Raw genomic sequence first — 23,276 nt, 5'->3', positions numbered from 1 at the left:
GAGATCATCACAAGTTCAAGGCTAATCTGTCCTACACAGTGAGTTGTTCCAGCACAGCAGGGCAACAAGGTGAGCACCTGTCTCAGGCGACTAAATAACAAAGAAACCCAGAAGCATGAACTATAATTCACAAAAAATGACAAAACATACAATAGTTGGGTAAAGTGGGTGAATAAATGATACAGTATGTATTCGAAAGTACAACATGATTCCTTTAAACAGATAAGAACTTTTAAATAAAAATAAGATCCCTTTCACACTAGAAACTAAAAATAAAACAAAACAAGAGGGACCATGGCCGATCCTCGCGTGAGGCAGATCAAGATCAAGACAGGCGTGGTGAAGCGGTTGGTCAAAGAAAAAGTGACGTATGAGAAAGAAGCAAAGCAACAAGAAGAAAAGATAGAAAAGATGAAGGCTGAGGACGGTGAAAACTACGCCATTGAGAAGCAGGCAGAAATCCTGCAAGAGTCCTGGATGATGATCCCAAATTGCCAGCGCCGGTTAGAGGCTGCATATACTGATCTTCAGCAGATATTAGAAAGTGAAAAAGACTTGGAAGACGCCGAGGAGTATAAAGAAGCGAGTGTAGTTCTGGATTCAGTGAAGTTAGAGGCCTGAAGTTTTGCTGTAAAGGGTGTTTTTTGCATTAAATCCTGGGGTCCACTCTACAATTCGTTATTTTTGGCCACTGCTGTGTTTAGTAATATGAAAATGTGGTTCTTTTTATGCAGTTGCATATATTTTTCTTTGCATAACTTAATGTGTCAAATAAATGAGTTCATCTAATAAAAAACAAAACAAAACAAAACACGGAATTAACAGTTCAATCATATTCATTGATAACTTTTTTTTAGATACCTATATGGTTAGGCAGTGGTGGCGCATGCCTTTAATCTCAGCACTTGGAAGGCAGAGGCAGGCGGATCTCTGTGAGTTAAAGGCCATCCTAGTCTACAGAGTGAATTCCAAGACAGCCAAGGTTACACAGAGAAACCCTGTCTCAAAAACAAATAAACAAGCAAACAAAAAAAGCCTATGTGTTTAGAGTTATTTAATGTAATCAATAGAAATGGCCCAGAAGAATGAAGAATGAGCTGGTTTGCTTTCCCAGACAAAGGTAGGGGAGCTCTGTTTAGGCGATGTATGAAAGCAGAACTTACATAAGGAAAACTTTACAGTCCCGCATGGGAAGTCCCACTTTGCCTGGTTGCAGATATATTTGTTTACCTGTGGAAAATGGCTCACAAGGTAATCGCATAAACCTCATAGCAGACTTATAAAGATGAAGGGATTTCAGGTGATTTTCTCTTTTTAGTATTGTTTAATATTTTATAATGAACACTATTTTATGACTAAAAAGTAATAAAGATATCTTTATTTTGAAAAGAAACAGAATCTAAGGAATGTTGCTTCTGTTGTGAACAAGGACACTTTCAAATCGAAGCTAAGAGCTGGGGGTATTTTAAAAAGCTCAGCGCCAGAATGCTTACCATTGTGCATGAAGCCCCGGGATCAGTCTCCAGCACCAGACCCCCATGCCCCATCATGAAGCTATGAGAAATAGGATATAAACAAATGGAAAATAGATCATGTCCCATGTATAATTTATAGTACCCTCACATGTAAATATAATAAAACATGAATTTCCCAAGCTATAAATAGCTTACTATAATACCAATGAATTTTGAAAACAAAATACTTTCTGTTAAAGATATTTATTTGCTTCTCCTGTTATGAAAACTACAGATTATAATAAAACAAATGAAAATATGGGTGCCTGTTTTCAATGAGGTGAAGAAGCTGCTATAGCACCCACCAGTGCCCAGAAAAAAACCTGCTGGACACCATAAGGATGGGAACTAGAAGAGGCCAGAGGTCCAGGTGCATGCTGGACCTAGGATAGGATCAGATCTCTAAAATTCTGTGGTGGAAGCTTAGATAATGGCGCTTTGACTTCGTCTAGATGCTGTGGTGGCACAGGCCGACCCCAGAGACTAGGTGTCCTCTAGAAAGCATCAGGCAATGAAGAGTGTCACTGACCTCCCCTCCAAAAAAGGAGGGGTGTGGGAATGGGCTGCCTGCCAGGAAGGAGTAGAAAGCGGCAGGCTGTCCCCAGAGACCCGTGAGTCTAGGCCACTCGGGCTTTCTAGACACTAAACTGTAGGGTCTGATTCCCACAGCAAAGGAGACCTGGCAAGGTGTTTGAGACAGTGAAGCCTGGGAAAACTGAAGGATTACAGATTCTCCTCCATCCCATCTCCTCCTCCACACTTCATACTGTTGTTCACTTGTTAGCAGACAATCCAAAGACTAAGACACAAGATTTTTATCTTTTATTAGCCAACTCCATCCAAAGATAAGTAATAAGACATTCTCCTGGGAATGTCAGGGGAAGAAAACACCTACACACACACACACACAGAGAGAGAGAGAGAGAGAGAGAGAGAGAGAGAGAGAGAGAGAGAGAGAGAGAGAGAACACAATTAAAAATAATCAACCACAGAAAAAGAATTACCTACAGAGGAGATGGTCAAGATACTTTCTGTGTTGTCAACAAAATTTCACGCAACACTCTTTCTAGAAAATAATCCCAAAGACAAAGCTTAAGAATTCAAAGGTAAGTTGTCAGAGGGCAGAAGAGAGAGGAAAGCAAGCTGGGATAAAAACAGAAAAGCCATCCATGCAGGGCTGGAATCTACATGAGAAGCAGCTGAACACAGGATACAAATAACCCTAAGTCAGCGCATGGACAGCAGACCAGGAAATCGTACAAGAAATGAGCAATAGTCCCAAGACTCACTGATGAGCCTAGAGAACACCACTGTTAGAGGAAGCTAAGAAAAGCCAGTGCACCAGCATTTCTGAAGAGTGGCCACATGTGGAGGTGAACTAAAGGAATAGAATGTAATTTAAAGAATAAACATGAGAAAACTTTGACATAAAGATGATTTGAATCTGATGATCAAAAAGGTGTATTGATTTCAAGAAAATCTGCATAAGTAATTCAACAGCAATATATTCCTACTGAAGTTATAAAATGCTAAAGATAAGGAAAATCTCATATGAATATTCATAGAAAAGCAGATACAGAGAGAAAATCAAGACAGAAGATCAACATCCAAAAGTCCTGAGGGAAAGGAAGCATGACTAAAGGCAGTTCTTCAAGTACAGAGATAATAGAGACAAGCTCAGACATGTGAGTTGTCAGAGATAAGACTCAGTTCCGCTTGTGAGTGAAATCTACCCAAACAAAAGTTGACTCAGAGTAAATCCTAGAGGGAAAACTTTGGATTTCTAGTGCTTCCATAACAAAGCACTGTGGCTTGGCTGCCTTGTGTGGAAGTGAGTTTGGCTTTGCCAACAATACCTGACAGAAATGATGCATAGGAGGAAAGATTTCTTTCGGCTCACAGTTTCAGAGAGTCTAAGTCCCTCACAGTGAGAAGGACATGGTGGAGTCTTCAGCAGCAGAAGTGTGTAGCTGAGGCTTCTCATGTCACAGTCAACCATGAAGAAGAGAATGAAAGCCCAGCCTTAGAGACCTATCTCTGCTTCCCTTCCTGCAGCTTGGGACCAAGCATTCAAAACGTGAGCCTGTGGAGAATATTCCAGGCTCCAACTGTAGCATTCTGTCGATGGCCTCAGAGTCCCATGGCCATCTCATCATACAAACTCATTTGCTCCAACCGTGAGGGAGTCATAGCACCAATGCTCTTCATGAGTCCAAGATCAACCAATTAGCTCTTACAGCACTGTAGGCTTTTCTAGCCTCTGTTCCAAACTCTTCCACATTCTTCCAACAAACCATTTCCACAGGTCAAAGGACCACATGGCCAGTTCTACTCACAGCAACCTCAGTTCTCTGGTATCAGTTTTTCAGTTTTAGTTGTGTGTGTGTGTGTGTGTGTGTGTGTGTGTGTGTGTGTGTGTGTAACAAAACACCTGACACGAAGAATGTGTGGGAGGCAGCCTTTGTTTGGCCCTATGATTTTAGAGGGTCCATCATAGTGGGGAAGCATGGCAGAAACCAGGCACATGTGGTGGGATCACATCACATCACAGCAAAGCTGGAAGCAGATGCAGAACCAGAGCTGGTCTATAACCCCCAAAAGCCCAGTCCTAGTGACCACTTCCATCAACCAAGCTCTACCTCCAGCGGCTCCACAGTCTTCCAAAATAGTACCACCAGCCAGGGAATGAGTGTTCAGAACACAAGACCCAGAGGAGCATTTCATATCAAGTCACAATGCTCACAACAACTAGAAGTATGGAATCAGGGTGTTGGTAGGGCTGTGGTCTCTTAGAAGACTCTAGAGAAGGATCCTTTGCCCTTCCAACCTCTGGTGGCCCAGATTCCCATCGACCACAGCAGTATATCCCCAGCTTTCAGACTGCACTCTCCCTGGCTCTTCACAGGACATGTTTGTGTACATGTTTATGTCAAATGTTCCCTTTCTAGGATGACATCATTTAGATTAAGGCCCTCTCTAATGCCTCATTTTAACTTGACTACCACTTTAAAGGCCTTATTTCCAACTAAGTCCTATTTCAAGAACACCAACATATCCTTTTTCCCTCCCCTCTGGAGAAAGACACAATTCAATCCATAATTCTGAAATAACACAGAGACAGTGAGTTCCGAGCCCATTAAAGATGGAGCTGAACACAGCAGCAAGAAGCACAGTTAGAGAACTAGCAGAAAGGGGGCCAGCATCAGCGATGGTCTAATGAAGGTGGCGGGGCGCTTTGACAAGCGCCAATGTGGATAATAGCTTTAAATTGAAACTGACTTGGAAAAAAATAGCAAATGCAATCTCCTAATGGATTTTTGGTTGTCATTGTTCTTAATTCTAGAATAATTCATCTCTAAAGGATGATTATATCTCGTGCAAAAGAAGCAACTGATTTAGTGATTCTGAATTTTGCTTTGTTTTTTTCTGCTTTTCTATTCAAGTGAAAATTAATGTTTTTCATGGAAAACAGCATGCAGAATTATCCTAGTTTAATAAAATTGTACCTGTTGTCCCTTCTATGGAGTCTCGAGTCCCCGCTTCAAATGTTGATGATGGTTACCTAGGGGCAAGGGGATTTACGGGGAAGGGGTTTTCAACTTTGTTATATACATTTCTAGATCACTTGAATCTTTATCATGACTATGTTGCCTTGAACAAAACCTATAAAATCTATCCTCTTTATCTTTCATTTTCTCTCTCTTTTCTCCTTATTTCTAAAAATGCTCTTTGCGGGAGTGGGGGAGCTAAGAGCAGGAAGGTCCATTGGGTGCTCGGGGAGCTAAGAGCAGGAAGGTCCATTGGGTGCTATGGGGGAGCTAAGAGCAGGAAGGTCCATTGGGTGCTCTGGGGGAACGAAGAGCAGGCAGAAGGCGGGGGCTGGGTCGCTGTGACAGCAAACAGATGTCTGTCCTCAGAAGAATGTTATCAACGTGGTTTCTGTCCCACGGTGTGGCAAAAGACTCCTTTAACTACAGATGCCACCCTATGCATTTATTAACTTTCCACGGTCACACTTGGCCCCTGGAGACCCAGGGAGCCTCCAAGGTCAGCAGAAGGAGTCAGGGCTGCTTCTAACTTTTGAGAAAATTTAGGATTAAGCCAGGCATCATGACACATACTGTCTGTCTTCTCAGCACTCAGGAGGTTGAGGAGGCTGAGACAGGAGGATCAGGATTTGAAGGACACCCTGGACTACAGGGTGAGTGTGAGAGTGTCCTGAGCCACACAGGAAAGAAAAAGAGGAGGTGAGGAAGAGGAGAGGGGGTGGGGAAGAGGGGAGGAGAGGAGAGGGGAAGTGAGGGGAAGTGAGGGGGAGGGGAGGAAGGGGAAGTATAACCTTGGCTTTACTGGGAGATAAAAGAAACCGCCTACTCACAAGCTGACCTGGGGTCTGTCTGTCTGTCTTCTTAGCCCCCAGCCAAGGCAGCTTCTGTGTATGACTGTCTCAGGCCCTGTGACTAAGTCTCCCATTCTCATCCTCCAAGGAAAGGCACCTGGGTACACAATGGTTACAGTGTTCAAATTTTATAGTTCCTCTTTTTCTCTCATTGTCCCAAACGGTTGGCAGGAAACACATCTTTTATTACTTCTTTTCCTGTTATTTCGACAGGAAACGGGAGTTTTGTGAGGCCAGCATGCAGACAGCTGGGTTGCGTGAGGCTGAGCACATCCCAGAAGGGCCATGGCTTTAGATCTGGTCTTCCTGGAAACTGCTGCTCGGGCTTCCACTCGGCCTGCGCAGCCTCACGTAAGAGCTGTCCCAACGAAGGCACCAAGTCAGCTGTCAGGGCTAAAGGGCTGAGCAGAGGGGCAGTGGCGGGGAGGGCCGCAGCACCCACAGGGGTCTAGCCTGGGCAAGCCCTTCCTGTTGGCTTGGAGAACTAGGAAATTAGTAAATTGTGGGTCTAGGGGTGTGCGCGTGGTCAGCATGCACGTGGCCCTGGGTTCACTCTCCAGAATTGTAAAACGAAACAAAAATCTGTAGAACAATATCACAAACAAAATACTGCGACTGCGAGTCCACACAGAGCAGCGTCACCACCATCACAGAATCCTCACACCGCGCTTTCACGGCCACGCCCATTTCCATCCCCCTCCGGCCGCCTCCTTACCTATTGTAACCATTAGTTTGGTTGTTGGTTTTAGGGGGATGTGTTGTTGTTGTTGTTGTTGTGGTGGTGGTGGTGGTGGTGGTGGCGGTGTGTGTGTGCGTGGCGGCGGCGTGCGTGTGTGTGTGCGTGCGTGCGTGCGTGTGTGTGTGTGTGTGTGTGTGTGTGTGTGTCATGAAAATGAGTGTGCAGATGGACCCATGTGGTACCGCAGGCCGTTAGGTTTCCTGGCCCGCTCTCTCGACCTGAGTGCCTTGACACAAAGTCTTGCTGACCCAGAGCTCACCGTTTGGCTAGCCCGGCAGGCCAGCAGGCTCTCAGGGTCCACTCATCTCCGCCCCGACGCTGGGGTTACAGGCTCCCATAGCCGTGCCTGGCCATTTACACGGGTGCTGGGCATCTAAACTCTTACTCCCCGGGCCATCTTCCCAATTCCATGAATCTGTTTTCATTAATTTTATTTCAAGAATTTTTTTCCAAAGATTTATTTATTTATTATGTATACAGCATGTATGACTGCAGGCCAGAAGAGGGCACCAGATCTCATTACAGATGGTTGTGAGCCACCATGTGGTTGCTGGGAATTGAACTCAGGACCTCTGGAAGAGCAGTCAGTGCTCTTAACCTCTGAGCCATCTCTCCAGCCCCCTATTTCAAGAATTTATATATTACAACAACAACAACAAAAATAGAATGCTATTAAATAGAACAATACAGAAAAGAACCTTTGGGTGCCTTTTATACTTAGAAGAACACTTAGTTTAGCCTTTACCTCCCAAAGGGTATCTGGGTTCCCAGCCTGAAAGGCCATTCCTTCTCAGGGATCCTGTCACAGGTGGCTATTAACTGCTAGCTATGATTTATATAAAAATACTTGAAGAGGTCATGGTGATGTGTGCTGCTGTATTGCCCAATTCAATTAACATCTCTTCTTAATTTACTACTAAATCCATTTACTCTTAAGTTTCGTTAGCATCATCATGAATATTCTTCATTAAGAAAACCTGGGGTTGATGAGATGGCTCAGTGGATTGAGGCGCTTGCTGCAAAGCATGGCGACTGAGTTCCGTCTCCAGGACCCACATGCTAGAAGAAGAGAACCGACTCTCATAAGTTGTTCTCTGACCTCCACACATAAACTGTGGTGTAAGCTCCCTCCAAAGCCCCCAGAATAAATGTAAGTTTTTAAAAAACAAAGGGAAAGATCTAGCTCAAGGTTTCCAATCCCTTGGGCACACCTTCACCTAATGTTTAAAAATTTAGACTTAGATTTATTCTCTGCCTTGTTAGGGAGAAGGTTGGCTATACAGGCTGAGTGTGCGGGGTGGTGAGGAGGGGGGGGGGGGGGGGGGGGGGGGGGGGGGGGGGGGGGGGGGGGGGGTTGGCTATACAGGCTGAGTGTGCGGGTGGTGAGGAGGACGGGGCCGAGGTTGGTGAGTGTGCAGGGATGGTGAGGAGGACGGGGCTGAGTGTGCGGGGTGGTGAGGAGGACGGGGCTGAGTGTGCGGGATGGTGAGGAGGACGGGGCTGAGTGTGCGGGATGGTGAGGAGGGGGGGGTGCGGGATGGTGAGGAGGACAGGGCTGAGTGTGCGGGATGGTGAGGAGGACGGGCGAGGGTGGTGGCGGGATGGTGAGGAGGACAGGGCCGAGGTTGGCTTGCACAGGCTGAGTGTGCGGGATGGTGAGGACCGGGCTGAGGTTGGTGAGTATGCAGGGATGGTGAGGCAGACTGGGTTTGTCACCATAGAACAGACTCCCGTTGGAGGGTCTGAAGCACCACCACACGGTCTTTTGTGTTTCTGACAGTAGCTGGTAGTGTTCTGTGCATAATTTTGTTTTATAATTTTCTATGCACAGTGGGATATCTAATCCCCCTTTGGGTCTGAGCTGTTGTATATTCATACTATCTTTAATTACTTTCATTATTTTTTTTACAGCTTAATTGAATTTTAATCTCATTTAATTCTCTTGGGGGAGGATTTCTTGAGATAGAGTTTCTCTTTGTAACAGCTTTGGTGGTCCTGGAACTCCCTCTGTAGACCAGGCTGGCCTCAATCTCACAGAGATTCACTTCTCCTGCCTCCCAAGTGCTGGGATTAAAGGCGTGCACTACCATCGTTCAGTTTAAATTTGTTTTTAAACATACTTTACAGTGAGTTATGGGGAGTGGAAGCATTATTCATTGGGGTTAGTCATGTGGCTGTAGTGGCTGGAATGGCATTTACCAACTATAAATACTTTTGTTGTTTTAATTAAACAGGTATTATTGTATCTGAGTGCATGTGTGCACACACATGCACACGATGTGGTGGACATGTGGAGGACTGCTCTGGCTTGGCTCCCTCCTTCCATCTTGTGTAGTTTTGGGCATCTGTCAGCCTGCACAGCAAACACCCTTATCAGCTGAGCCATCTTGTGTGGGACCCACAGAGACCCAGCTTGTGGCTTGTTTTCATCTTGACTCAAGGTCAGAGAGTCAAACTTGTTCCCCCACCTCGCCAAGGCTGCATAATAGGATGTTTTGCCATAAAGCATGGTTACCAGATGTCTTAAGTACTAAGGAGGTGTTTACACTTGACTGTACTTTGTACCTTGAACTGTGATGTCCTTCACAGGGGGAGGTCTTTTTATCCCCCTCACTTTGGGTGTATAAAGGTTGTGAGTAATAAACTCAGGTGTGGTGGTATTGGCCCAGAGCCCTCCCTAAGCTATCCTGTGTCTGTCTTTTTCTTCGTCTACGTCTATATTTCATAGCTATCATTTCTCAACTCCATACTCCCCTCCTTCAGAACCCTTCCATAGATCCAGCATGACTCCACATTACTGGAGCATATGGTTTGATTTTTTATCACTGTTGTACCCTGGGCTGTGGTAAAACATTTTGAGGTATGTGTTAGAAAGACTGATGCCTGAACCTCTGATCCCTTAAGAATCATGATGTAGAACCCTCAAGATGACTCAGCAGACAGAGGTGTTTGCCACTCAGCCTGAGGACCTGAACTCCATCCCCAGGACCCACGGGATGGAAGGAGAGAATGCATGCCCTCAGGTTTCCTTTGATTTCCACTCTAACGTGCATGAACACACACGAGAGAAACAGAGAAAGGAGTCAATATGCATAAATGTTTAAAAAGAATTAGGAGCCAGGGGCTGGTGAGTTAGCTCAGCGGGTAAAGACACTTTCCCCCAAGCCTGATGATCCCCCAACTCATGCTGGATACCCCAGAACCACACGGTGGAAAGAGAGAACCAACTTCTCCAAGCTGTCCTCTGATCCACATGAGCTCATCATACCATGCACAACTCCCACAATCAAATAAAAAAATAGGTAATGACATTAAAAATAATAATTATGATCTAGAGGACATTCTTCACAGAGTGAGAATACTTGTGAGTCTAAGTTTACGAAAATTTAATAAAGGACCCAGGACCTAAACCTTTAAAGCTTATGAGGTTGAGTGACCCAGCTAAGCATTTTCAGGCCTTTGTTTTTGAAATTAAGCTACACCAACAAATACTGAAAGGGTAGTTGTGTTGGGGATTGAAATCAAAAAGCTTTTCTCTTAAGGAACCTGGCTGAGCTGAAGTGCTGTGCTCAGCGTTGGGAGCATACTTCAGCACCTTATAAAGAAAAGAAGACGTTTTAGCTCGGGAGGCCTGTCTTAAACAGACAACAAAAGCAGTCATCTAACTGAGAGGCCGGTTAGTTACAGCTTGTCAGGATTAAACTCTGTACATAGACTGTTGGAGGCAGGCAAGAGGTAGGTTTCTGTGTGATCTGACTTTACTAGAAACGAAGAAGCGAAGTGGAAGAGGAGGTAAGGGGGCGGGTTGCCTGCATAGTCATGGGATGTATATATGCAGAGGCAGGTGTACACATACCTACACTGGCTTATCCCTAAATGTGAGTTCATGTTTATCACATCCAACAAATGTGGAAAATTAGCGCCTCCTGATTTGTATGTGAAAACAATATCAAAGGCCCAGCTACATGATAACTGTCTGTGTCATGCTGAGTCATGTCCTAAAAACAAACAACACCCAGTATGAGGTGGTGAGTGTTAAGAGGAACAAGCAAGCATCCTGATGTCTTGGCTCTGAGCAAGAATTAGGTGTGAGCTACAGTCTCATATCAGAAACCCCCAAGTGTTAGTTTAGCTAGGTGGTAGGAGCTTGGAATGGCATGAGAGAATTTCCAAGACAGATAATGCTTCTAGAGACAAAATCAAGAGATAAATTTGGAAGATGCCATTCGTATTGACGATAGATTTTACTTAATGTGCCATGTGTGGATGACTAATATATAATATGTAAAAATCAAAGGTTTAATTTGAAAAAAGGATATTCATGTTGTAAGTAATTTCTGAAGATTAATACATTAATGTTTCATGTACTATAGTTTACTGTACTTGTTTATTTGCATAGGGTCATGTACTTGATGCATGTTTATATGTATGTATGTACAATGTATAATGTAACATAAATAATATGTAATTGGCATCATATATGTATGTTAATAAAATTTAGGGAAAAATTTAGATACTGACATTGCACTTGAGAAATAAACATATGGGGCTAAAGAGAAGGCTCAGTGGTAATGAGCACTGGTTGCTATTCCAGATGACCTGGGTTCGTTTCCCAGCACCCACATGGCAGCTCACAACTGTCTGTGACTACAGTTCTAGGAGATTTGATGCACCCTTTCTGGCCTTTGCAGGCACTACACACATAGCACATGGTACAGACATACATGTAGGTAAAACATCCATAAAACAAAAAATTTTAAAACAATGCAGGCAGTGGTGGCACACACCTTTAATCCCAGCACTCGGGAGGCAGGGGCAGGTGGATCTCTGTGAGTTTGAGGCCAGCCTGGTCTACAGAGTGAGATCCAGGACAGCCAGAGCTACACAGAGAAACTAGGTCTCAAAAAATAGATGATAGATAGATTAGATAGATAGATAGATAGATAGATAGATAGATATGGATGGATGGATGGATGGATGGATGGATGGATGGATAGATAGATAGATAGATAGATAGATAGATAGATAGATAGATAATAGATAATAGATGAAAATAAAACACAAGTGCAAAAGAATGTTTTTTAAAAAGAAAGAAATATAGATCTCAAGAACAGAAATCAGGACTGGTTTAAGCTCCGGGTTCCAATAGTGATTGCTCTTTCTTTGTTGTTCCGGCAAGACGAATCTCTGTTCTTCAGTTTACAAGATCTAAAAGTGTTTGCTGTGCCATGAGGGCTCTTCATCATTGTTATTTAGAAAGGTTGGAAGAGGAATTAGGATGAAAACAACAGAGACCCAGCAGGCTAAGGCTATGTGTCCACCTGCGATGAAGGATTGTTTGATCCTTGGCCTCCATCCATGTCAGTGTGGTATGGTGATATTTTATTTGTATTCAAATGTTATTTGTATGTTAATAAATAAAATTGCCCAGGGGTCAGAGCTATTAGCAAGCCATAGGAAAATAGGGCAGTGGTGGCGTATGTTTGTAATCCCAGCACTTGGTAGCCAGAGCTAGGTAAGTCTCTGTGTGTTCAGGGATACAGCCAGTATTGGATATGCATGCCTTTAATCTCACTACCAATCAATAGAAAACCTGGAGGTCTATACAGACAGGCCGTGACGAGGTGGTCATGTGGTTGGGTTTACAACCAATGAGAAGGCAGAACAGAAACACTATAAAAAGACACACAGGAAGTAGCTCTGGTTCGGAGAGGTAGGACCACTGCAGGAGGAAGGGTAAGGTTTTAGCTCTTAGCTTTGACCTCTTGGCTTTCTTCTTTGCATTGGTTCTGTGTTTCTTATTTAATAAGACGGTTGGTTACATCTACAGGGGGGCCATCAGCCACTAGACTTCAGGATAGGCATTGGCTGAATGGTCAGAATATCAGACTTCACTGTTGGGAAACTCGGGGTAGGTGAGCTGAGAGGAGGAGAATGGGAAATGTGAGGCAAACAGTCTGTCTAGATTGTTAGAAATTGAGAGCAAGAATGCTTAGGCAATGAAGACAAATTCTAACGTGGCAGCGAGTGAAGGGGAACTTCAAGGGTATAACTGTCTGGCTCTCCTGGGCTTAGATAAGAATACACTACAGAAAGAAGGATCAAAAACAGGAAACCTGAAAAGATCGGTAATTGAATTGTCGGAGAGAAATGGGATTGTGTCGGAATATGAATGCATTCCTCATGGGTCGTTTGAGCCTGTTTCATGAAGACATAAAAGGCGAAAAATTACTAGGACTGCTGATGAATGGAGGAATAAAATGGAAGGCAAATAATTGAATTAAAGTAATTTTATCAACTGAGAACCAGAGAATGGATATTACTATCAATGATATGGTTATAATTAATTTTAGGTTATTTGCTTGAGAAGCTTGAGGAAGAGAATAATAGGGGGCTTTTTAATCAAACAGAAGTGTAATAGCAGCTAGAAAAATTTTATGGAGAACAATAGCTGTGCCTAATCTCTTAGGTCAAATCCACAGTCTTACAGACTTGACTTCTCTGAACAAATGTTTAATTGGGGAAATCAAAGTGTAATCATGACAAGTAGAATGGCTGGTATCAGTTAACAAAGTTAATGATAGACTAAGTGTTCTCTTCTGATCTGTACTTGAGCTGATGGATTAGAAGTCAGTTGCACTAATTAAAATAAGAGCCTCACTACTACGCACAAACATAGGAAAATAACGCATCAGTGAAGTGTCTCTGTGACTCAGCAGTGTCAAAAGCTAAAACGGTGTGGGGTGCTGTGAACTGTCGCTGACACGTGAGCAGACCATACAGAGAGTTGATCCAACGTTAATGTGTGGTTAACTGACTACCTGTTGCTGTGGCAGGCTTCACTCTGGCATGGCAGAAAACTCCTTCAGTTGCAGATGCTACCACATGTCTGAACAACTTTACACAGTGACACTCAACCTTTGAAGAAGCCAGATGGCCCCCAGGTCAGCAGAATGAGTCCTTCTAACTTGGATGTAGTCCAGCATTAGCTTTACTGTATCATAGAAGCAGCTAGCACACCCACAAACCAGCCAGGAGGTGGACCACTCTCTTCTTGGTTCCCAATCAAGAGAGCTGTCTTACACTATGCCCCCAAGATCGCAGCCATGTGACCGAGTTCTCTGATGCATCCTTCCAGCCAGCTTTTTCCAATAGGAAAGACATTCCATGCACAACGGCTGTTACATGCTCATATTTAGTTCCTCTTCCTATCGGCAGGAAGTGCATCTTTTGTATTCTTTCTGTACTTAATGGGAAGTGGGAAACTGCTATAGCACTAACAATAAATAAAATCCTAGCCTGAATTCAGGCCGAATGTGCGTGGCCTATAGGCTCTGCCACAGGACTGGGGATCACATGTCTCCAAGGAAGGAGCAGAATCACTAGAAATCACTAGACAGGTTGTCATAGTAACAGTACTGGAGGCAGGTGGCAGACTGTCCACGAATGTTGAGCACAGAGAAACCCAGCAGGAACTATGAGGTTAACACCTGCTGGCAGCCTGTGGTCCTTCTTGGAAAATATTGTCTATATTCACTGTTTTGTATCAAAAAGACTAATATTAAACAGACAGAAAATTATTCTTCACAAGAAACCAATTTATTTCAAATGAAACATTGCACATCATGTGCTCTCTAAGTTCAGGATCTAAGCCCTAGAATTGTCGGTCGCAATTTGTCCATCTATCTTTGATAATACACCTGACACTGCTGCTGATTATCCAGGGGGGCTGTCTACTTCTCCAGGTCTCCTGCGGTCACAGCCATGCGACAGTCACAGCCATGCGACGGCCACAGCCATGCGACGGTCACAGCCATGCGACGGCCACAGCCATGCGACGGTCACAGCCATGCGACAGTCACAGCCATGCGACGGCCACAGCCATGCGACGGTCACAGCCATGCGACAGCCACGGCCATGCGACAGGCCGAGAGCTCATCTTAACACTCATGCCTTGACCGCTAGACTATTCATGCTCTCCTTACTTACGCTAACTTCTATACTCCAAAGAGACATCTCTCTAAGAATTTCCTGGAGGTGGGGCGCTGCACGTCTTTAATCCCAGGGAGACAGAGGTAGGCAACCTCTCTGAGTTCAAGGCCAGACTGATCTACATAGCAAGTTCCAGGCCAACAAGGACTATATAGAGAGTCTTGTCTCATAAAAAAAAATCCTGTTATTTTTGGACCAGCAAGATGGCTTAGCAGGTAAAGAGACTTGCTGTCAAGCCTGACAACTTGAGTTCCATCCCTAACACTAACCTTTGACACACACACACACACACACACACACACACACACACACACACTGTAATTTGAATGTGATGTCATTCATTCAGTGAAAGCAGATTACAAACAAACAAACAAAACAAATACACTGCTTTCACCTCACCCTTCCAGCTGTCTCCTAGTTCACCATAGAAGCTGGCAATAGTTTCCGCCTTACCCAGTCTTTAACATGTATACTGTGTCATTTTTCTCTTTATTGGTGTGTGTGTGTGTGTGTGTGTGTGTGTGTGTATGTGTGTGTGTGTGTGTGTGCGCGCGCGCGTGCGCGCCTATGGATGGGTGTGCTCTCCTGTACATAGATATGTTGAGGCCAGAGGTCAATACTGGTCATCCTCCTCCACTGTTCTCCATTTATTCTTCGAGGCAGGGTCTCTCACTGAGCCTGGAGTTCACCATTTCAGACTGACTGACCATTGAGCTCCAGGGAATTTCCAGCCTCTGCCTTCTCAGAGCTGAATTTACAGACATTCACCACCATGCCTGGCCCTCATATGAATACTGGGCTTGCTAACTCAGGTCCCCACACTTAGGAGGTTAAGCCATCTTTCCAGCTCTGCTCCATCATTTATATGTGAATCCTTTCAGCTCACTCACTCCTTAACCTGCTTAAAACAAGCTTCTGCTACCTCTGTCCATTAATATGCTCTTTCCCAGACCACCAGGGAGCCTCCAATCACACTGAATAAGGGTGACAGGTTTCTACAGTCCACAGCCCCAGAGAGACTAGATAACAAAGAGGGCCCAAAAGAGGGGCACATGGACTTCTCTGGGAAGGGGAAATAGAAGAGATCTCCTGGGAAAACTGGGGACAGAGGTCCGGGAAAGGATGGGAACTTGAGGGAGCAAGTTGGGTGGGCTGGGAGCGGGAGGTGGATTGGGGGCTGGACAGAGGGAAAGTAAGGAAAGAAATGTCTTGATTGGGGGTGGGCATCTTGGTGTAGAGAGGAACCTGGTGCCGGGGAAATTCCCAGGAATCCACAAGGATGACCCCGGCTAAGACTCCTAACAGTAGTGGAGAGGGCGCCTGAACTGGCCTTCTCCTGTAATCAGATTGGTGACTATCCTAATTGTCATCAGAGAGCCTTCATCCAGTAACTGATGGAAGCAGATGCAGAGATCCACAGCCAAGCACTGGGGCCAATCTCCATGAGTCCTCCTGAAGAAAGGGAGGAGGGATTGTATGAGTCACGGGGCGGAGGCAGGGGGGTCAATGTCATGACTGGGGAACCCACAGAGACAGCTGGCCTGAGCTTGTGGGACCAACAGTTAGGGAGCCTGCATGAGACCAGCCTAGACCCTCTGCCTGTGAGTGACAGTTGTGTAGCTGGTCTGTTCGTGAGACTCCTAGCAGTGAGATCAGGACCTGTCTCTGGTGCTTAGCTGGCTTTTAGGAACCTCTTCCCCATGCTGGATGACCTTGCCCAGCCTTGACACAAGGGGAGGAGCTCAGTCCTGCCTCAACTTGATGTGCCGTGCTTTGTTCAAGCCCCTGGGAGCCCTGACCCCATTCTGAATGGAAACAGAAGAGGAGTGGATGGGGAGGAGGGGGGACAGGAGGGAGGACAGGAGGGGGGACAGGAGGGGGTAAACCAGGGTGGGGGTGAGTAGATGGGAGGAGAAACTGTGGTCAGCATGTAAAATAAATGAAAAAATGTTAATTAAATTAAAAAAAAGAGTGACAGGTTTCAGCCCAGTGGTGGTGGCGGCAGCGGCGGCGCACGCCTTTAATCTTAGCACTTGGGAGACAGAGGCAGGCAGATCTCTAATTTGAGGCCAGCCTGGTCAACAGAGTGAGTTCTAGGACAGCCAGGGCTACACAGAGAAACCTTGTCTTGAAAAACAAATAAACAAAAAGTGACGAGTTTCAGTTGTCAGTTCCCCGGTGCTTCTGCTGGTATTTACATGTAAAATTAGTGCTGGCTTTCTTTATCATCTTTAAACACCTGCCCATCTTCCCCCACATGTTCCTGTCCTCTCTCTCACCTGCCCCATCATTTCCTTCATTCCTAATGAGCTTTACTTCTCCCACTCCTGAGTTTAGAGTGGTCTATCCTTAGCAAACAAGGAATTGTATCCTCATGTTTTAGCTTCCAAATGTTACCACATCCATAAGTCCCTGAGTCCCAGTACCTTATGTCTTCAAAGTTTCCCAGACCAGGGCTGGGAATGTAGCTCAGGGGCGAAGCATGAGTTTGGCATGCACAGGGGCCAGTTAGTTCAGTGGTTCAGTTCTCAGCACTGGGGGGGCGGGGAGGGAGGTGATGGGGGCTGGGGGCTGGAATGAAATCAACAGAAGTTCTTCAAAGTAGATTTTCTCCAAGCTGAAGACACTTTCGCATCGCTAGGTGCTGTTTCTTGGCCTGGGTTACACTTCCTGTCTGACTCAGCCCGAGGATGAAGGTCCCCACAGACTTGACATCACTCTGGGCTTCCCAGAGAGGAAGCTGACCCTGAGCCTCTCAGGGCTTTTCTTGATTTGCTCAGAAAGCATGGCCTCGAGGGATTTAGAAGACACTGAACTCAGAGAGGAAATCTGATCATTCTCACTCCAGATTCTGCCCCCTCAGAAGTCTTTGTCCTCCAGATAGAAAACAGAGATTATGCTTCTCCTTTGAATACATGATGTCAGGGTTAGTGTTGGGGTTGGGGCAGGGGTCTATGTGGCAACGAGAATGGAGGACCACGGGGTTGAAGAGTGAGTTCAGTCAGAGCCCCCCAAACTTTCTCCTGTGTTCTAGGAACATAAGTGAAGCCACCTCACAGAGCTCTGGACTTCGGATTTTTCATCTCTAAGAGCAGACTTCCTTCCTCTATTTCTAGTAACCACTATTTCCGTCTTCTCTGGAAAACCCACCAGTCACCCTGAATCTCTTTTCCATAAGAATTGAGCCACAAAAATAGAACCATGAGAAAAGCCAGACTGAGCACTCTGCCCTCCGAGTGAGAAGAACCTGAGGCAAGGAGGGAAGCCAGTGTCTCTCAGCTGCTTCTTCCATGCCAAAGAAAAACAAACTGAAACTCAGAATCATAAAAAATGTTTTAAGTTAGTCATCTTCAGGAAGTGGTCATACTTGGAATATTCTAGTATTTCAGGAAGGAGCTTTAAATATAAGACCACTGAATGAGCCTTTACACAGCATATATGCTTTCCAGGAACTATGGGTTACATGCTTGTGTGTTTGTTATTTCTTTTCCTGAGGAGGTCTATAATTTTTATCAATTTCTCAGCATCCCTCAAAGGTAAGAATTACTCCAAGGTTGACCTGACAATTATCTGTTGCTTTGTAACAAGTCACAGGTAAAGGCGTCCAACCCCACTGGCATTATCAGTTCGTGAGCAAGTCTGCTGAGTGACCTCTCGGTTGAGGTCCCTTATGCACTCAGGAAGTCAGCTGAGGTTTCTGTCACTTGAAGATTTGTTTTCAAGATGGCTCACTCACATGGCTTTTGGCAGGAGATCTCAATTGCCACACAGATCTCCCCACCAAACTGCTTGGGTATCCTCACAACAGGGCAAATGCTGACTGCCCCGCCCCGTGGCCCATCTCCCCAGTGTGTGGCTAAGAGAGAAGGCAGGAGCATCTCCCAAGACTGTCCGAAGTCCTAAAAACAAATGCTGCTAATTCTTTCACAGGCTGCACAGGGAAAGAGATAGCTCACTCTCAGGTTGGGGAGTTTGGCTCCATTTTTGAAGGGGAAAGTGTCACAGAGCTTGTGGACAGATTTCCAAATTACTAACAGGTTAAAAAAAAAACAACCATACTTTATATAAGAAGAAAAGTCACACACACACATCCAAAGATTCCTGTCATTTATTAGACAAAATTTTATAAGCCAGTCAGGGACAGACCATCTGTAAGATCCACTCTGTGGGCTCCATGAAGTCCCACCTTGTGTCCTTTTAAGTGAACCGACTATTACATGCCATGAATGGTCCACCAAAGGGAATTCAACGTATTAGCGGCAACATGTTGTTATCTTTGTGGCCAGCATGAGTGTATAAGTCTATTTTCCTGTTGCTGCAACAAAATCCCTGGGGTGGGCTGACTTTATGAAAACCAGGAGAGAGAAGAGATTTATTAGCTCACACATCAAAGGCTCAAGGTTTTGTGCTGGTGTCGCTGGCTGTGAGGTGGAGTCCACGGCAGCTGGCAGAAGTACGTGCAAGGGGTGAGACCACAACGCCAAACAGGAAGCCAGGGAGCACAGGCCTGGAATCTCTTCTGAGGGTGTGCTCCCGATGACATGGCGTCCGCTCCCAAACTCCCCCTCTTAAAGGCCCACGCCACAAAACTGCTGTGCAGGGGGCTGGAGAGACGGCTCAGTGGTGAAGAGCATGTGTAGCTATTAGAGAAGATCTGGATTCAGTTCCCAGCACCCACATGGCAACTCGTAACTGTAACCCCAGTGCCAGGGGGTCCGACACCCTCTTCTGGCCTCTGCAGACACCATGCAGGCACATGGTGCACATACATACATGCATACACAACACCCATTCACATTAAAAAAAAAATCTAAATTTTTTAAATTGCTACACAGATAGCTACACACATGTAATCTTAGAGGACACATTCAAACATATTAGTCATAGCACCAGAAACCCTATGGACACAGCACCCAGACAACAGCTGGATTTGGGGTCAAAAGTAACATAACCATTTTTTGCAAGTTCATGCCATAATCCTTCCTTCCTTCCTTCCTTCCTTCCTTCCTTCCTTCCTTCCTTTCTTCCTTCCTTCCTTTCTTCCTCCTTCCCTCCCTCTCTCTCTCTCTTTCTTTCTCCATTCTTCCTCCCTCCCTCCCTTTCTTCCTCCATCCCTCCCTTCCCTCCTTTCTTTCTTTTTATTTCTTTCTCCCCTTACCCCTCTCTTTTGGTTTTTGGAGACAGGGTTTCACTGTGTAGCCCTGACTGTCCTGGAACTCACTCTGTAGACCAGGCTGTCCTTGAACTCACAGAACTCCACCTGCTTCTCCCTCCTGAGTGCTGGGATTAAAGGTGTGTGCCACCACTGCCTGGCACTTCATTTCTCTTTTTTAAAAACATTTTTTGAAACCAAGTCTCTTTGTGTGTTCCAGGCTGGCCTTGAACTCACCATTCTCCTGTCTCAGTCTCTCTAGTGCTGGGATCATTGGATTGAGTCACTATACTCAGCTCTCAATAGGCTCTACTGTACTGCTCAAATGTGCATTCCCAAATATTATGCCCATCCATATATCTCAACTGTCTTTAACTCCAGCCGTGAGAGTCATTTTTATTATTATCATGTTAATCACAAAGCCAAATTACACTAGAAAAAAATCCATTTCTGATACATAGCATATTAGTCAGCAGAGCACCAACTACATAACACAGAGATGACCCGGGACCGGCGGCAGCCACCGGGGATGGCTTTTGTGATTCTGTGCTAGCTGCCATCGTTGAGCGTATAGATGGTAACGCTGGGCATGGAGGCATATTCTTATAATCCCAAACTCACGAGATTGAGGCAAGCGGATGGAGAATCTGAGGCCATCCCTGGCTGCACTATACAGTCAGAGTCATCCTGAATATGTACTGAGAGTTTGTTTTCAAACAAACAGCAACAAAACAATAACAACACAACAGTAAAATAGCGTGTGTCATGGTTTAGAACTTAGATGTTCCCCTAAGGCTCATGTGTTGAAGCGTGGTATCCAATGTAGCAGTGCTCATGGGTGGGACCTTTGGATTCGTAGAAACCTTAGGAGGTGGGGCCTTGGATAAAGTAGGTCATTGGAGATTGACTATAAAGGATATATTTTTGCCCCAATTCTTTTTCCTTTAGTGCTTCTCTGTCACGTGAGATAAAGTAGCTCTTCCGCCATATTCTCCCCACTGTGATATTCTGCCTCACCCCAGGAATAACAATGGGGCCAAGGTACTAAGGAATGAGACCATGCAGCAAATAAAGCTTTCTTCTTTTAAGTTGTTTATCTGCAGCATTTTGTCACAGTGACAGAAAGGTGGCTAACAGGGAAACCCGGCACTGAGAAGCGAGGCTGTTGTGACTGCACCTGACCCGCACGGAAACTGAGAATGAGCACCCAGAAGAGTTAGAAAAGTTTGGAGAAGCAAAGTAGAAAAATGTAACAGCCATAAGCAAAGCTTAGTGGGCAGCTCTAGTGAGATTTGAGAAGACTAGATGCTGGCAAGAACACAGGCAACACAGGCCGGGCCAGTGAAGCTTCAGAGAGAAATGAAGAGCATGGGAAGCGAACTAGAGGCCATTCATATTTCAGCAAAGACCTTGTCCTGATTAGAGTTTCTGTTGCTTGTGACAAAACACGGTGATCAAAGGCAATTTGGGGAGGAAAGGGTTTATTTGGTTCACACGTCCATCGAGGAAGCTAAGGCAGGAACCTGTTGGTGGGAGCTGAAGCAGAGGCCATGGACAAACACTGCTAACTGGCTTGCTCCCCCTGGCTTGCTTAGTGTGCTTTCTTATACACCTCGGGACCACCTTCCTAAGGGTGGTACTGCCCACAGTGGACTGGGCCCTTCCACATCAGTCATTGATCAAGAAGATGTCCCATAGACTTGCTTATAACCAATCTTACAGAGGCATTTTTTTTTCAATTAAAATTCTTTCTTCCCAGATATGTCTAGGTCTGACAAAAATTAGCCAGCACAGAACTTGTTTGCATTATGTCCATTCCCTTGAGAGTTTAAAAGTGACGGTCTACTGTTAGAGCCCATTTAGGCTTTACCCAGCAGTTCTGCATAAAGAGGATGAATGGACTACGAGCCAAGTACCAGGTATCTGAGATGGTCTACACTTGGCTGTGCTGGGGTGGGGGTGTCTTTTGCTCCACCTCTTGGCATTCCTTTAAATACCATAGGGCAGAGACAGTTGGGCCAATGGATTAGGATCCAGGCCCTCTCGAGGCTACCTTGTATTTTCTATCTTTTTCTCTCCCCTCTATCCTTCTATCTATATTTCCTGCTGCTTCTATTCAAGAGTACTCTGGGGAAATGTGGGGGTGGGGATAGCCCCCCAAAGATGGCACCAGTGAACAGGAACTAAGACAAAAAGAAAAAGTGTGTGTGTGTGTGTGTGTGTGTGTGTGTGTGTGTGTGTCCAGAGCACTTGGAGAAAGTAGAAGTTTAGGCCTTGACAGCAGTTAGACTGGTCCAGATTTTTAGTGAAAAAACTTAAATTAGGCAGGGGGTTCTATCTTCAGGAGAAAAAAAAGGACTAGAAGGTTGTCCAAATATAAGGAAGGCTGCAGCATAGAATCTTCTCTATCAAGATTTCTCTCTTTCTGTCTCTCTTAATTTCTTTTTATGAAAAATAAAGAAAGTAGGAAATAGAAATATCATGTAGGAAAAACTTAGAAGAGTAAGGTAGAGTAGGAAGGAAGGGAAAAGCGTAAAGAAAACGTAGACTATGTTAAGCTACAAGACAGAGAAACTAGGTCTTTAATTTTCTAACTGTGGGGCTATGAACACAAAATCTTGGGGGAAGAATCAGAGGAGATATCTATCAAAGAAGAGCTTAATGGAGGAAGATTGCCATGGGAAGCTTTTGGTCCCAAGCAGCAGGATAAGAATTGTCCCTGAGGCAGACTCGGGAAACAAGACCCTCTGCTCCGGTGCCTGAGGGCACTGTCACAACAGAGTACCAACAGAGTTAGTTCCTCTCGGTCACTGAAGCCAGAGTTTAGAGAACAGAAGCCTTGGGAAAACTTGGTGGTCTCTCTCTCAAAAACTAAAGGCTTTCTTGGAAAAACTTAATCTCTCTCTAAAAAACTAAAAGCCTTTCAAAATTTTTTCTCTCAGATTCTCTTTCTGTAAGTGCAAAAATAAGAATCATCTGGACATATTAGTATGGGAAATCACCTGTGGTTTGCTCTAAGGAAAAAAACAACAACAACAAACCTCTTAGAACAGGGCAAAACCTCTCTGCTAAGTTCTGTCTTTCTCTCAAGGCAGGAAAAACAGCAGCCAGAAGTTCCTCTGCACTAGAACCTGGCCATAGACCTGGAGAAGTGCAGGCTGAGGAAGCAGTAAAGTTGAGCTCCATGTGCAGCTGCACTACCGGTCAGGGGCGCGATCTGGGGGAGGAGCAGAGCCAGCAGAGGACAGGGAACTATCCAGGAGAAAGGCTGCACTACAGGTCAGGGGCGCGATCTGGGGGAGGAACAGAGCCAGCAGAGGAAGGGGAACTATCCAGGAGAAAAGCTCTCTTTTCCATCAGGGAAAAGACCTTTCTGAAACCTTTGTTTCAAGCACTGAAGGGTTTTTGCCTCCAGTAATTAGCCATAGTCTGAGCGCTTGGACAAATGGATGCCAACTGCTTGGGAACGAGTTCAGGTGA

The 23,276-nt window shown here is 45.1% G+C and overlaps 1 protein-coding gene across 1 annotated transcript; it reads left to right on the top strand.

Annotated features, from left to right (window-relative positions):
* The first annotated feature begins 293 nt into the window (after positions 1-293).
* Positions 294-648, top strand: LOC114697920 (tubulin-specific chaperone A-like). The gene has a single exon (XM_037209326.1). The coding sequence runs from the start codon at positions 295-297 to the stop codon at positions 619-621; it is 327 nt and encodes a 108-aa protein (XP_037065221.1). The 5' UTR covers position 294; the 3' UTR covers positions 622-648.
* Positions 649-23,276: the final 22,628 nt, after the last annotated feature.

This window comes from Peromyscus leucopus, chromosome 10 (assembly GCF_004664715.2).
Source record: "Peromyscus leucopus breed LL Stock chromosome 10, UCI_PerLeu_2.1, whole genome shotgun sequence".
NCBI lineage: Eukaryota > Metazoa > Chordata > Mammalia > Rodentia > Cricetidae > Peromyscus > Peromyscus leucopus.
This window is presented reverse-complemented; position numbering and strand designations above follow the sequence as displayed.

Coding starts and splice junctions, on each gene's coding strand:
- LOC114697920 (XM_037209326.1), top strand. CDS start 295: ATGGCCGATCCTCGCGTGAGGCAGATCAAGATCAAGACAGGCGTGGTG.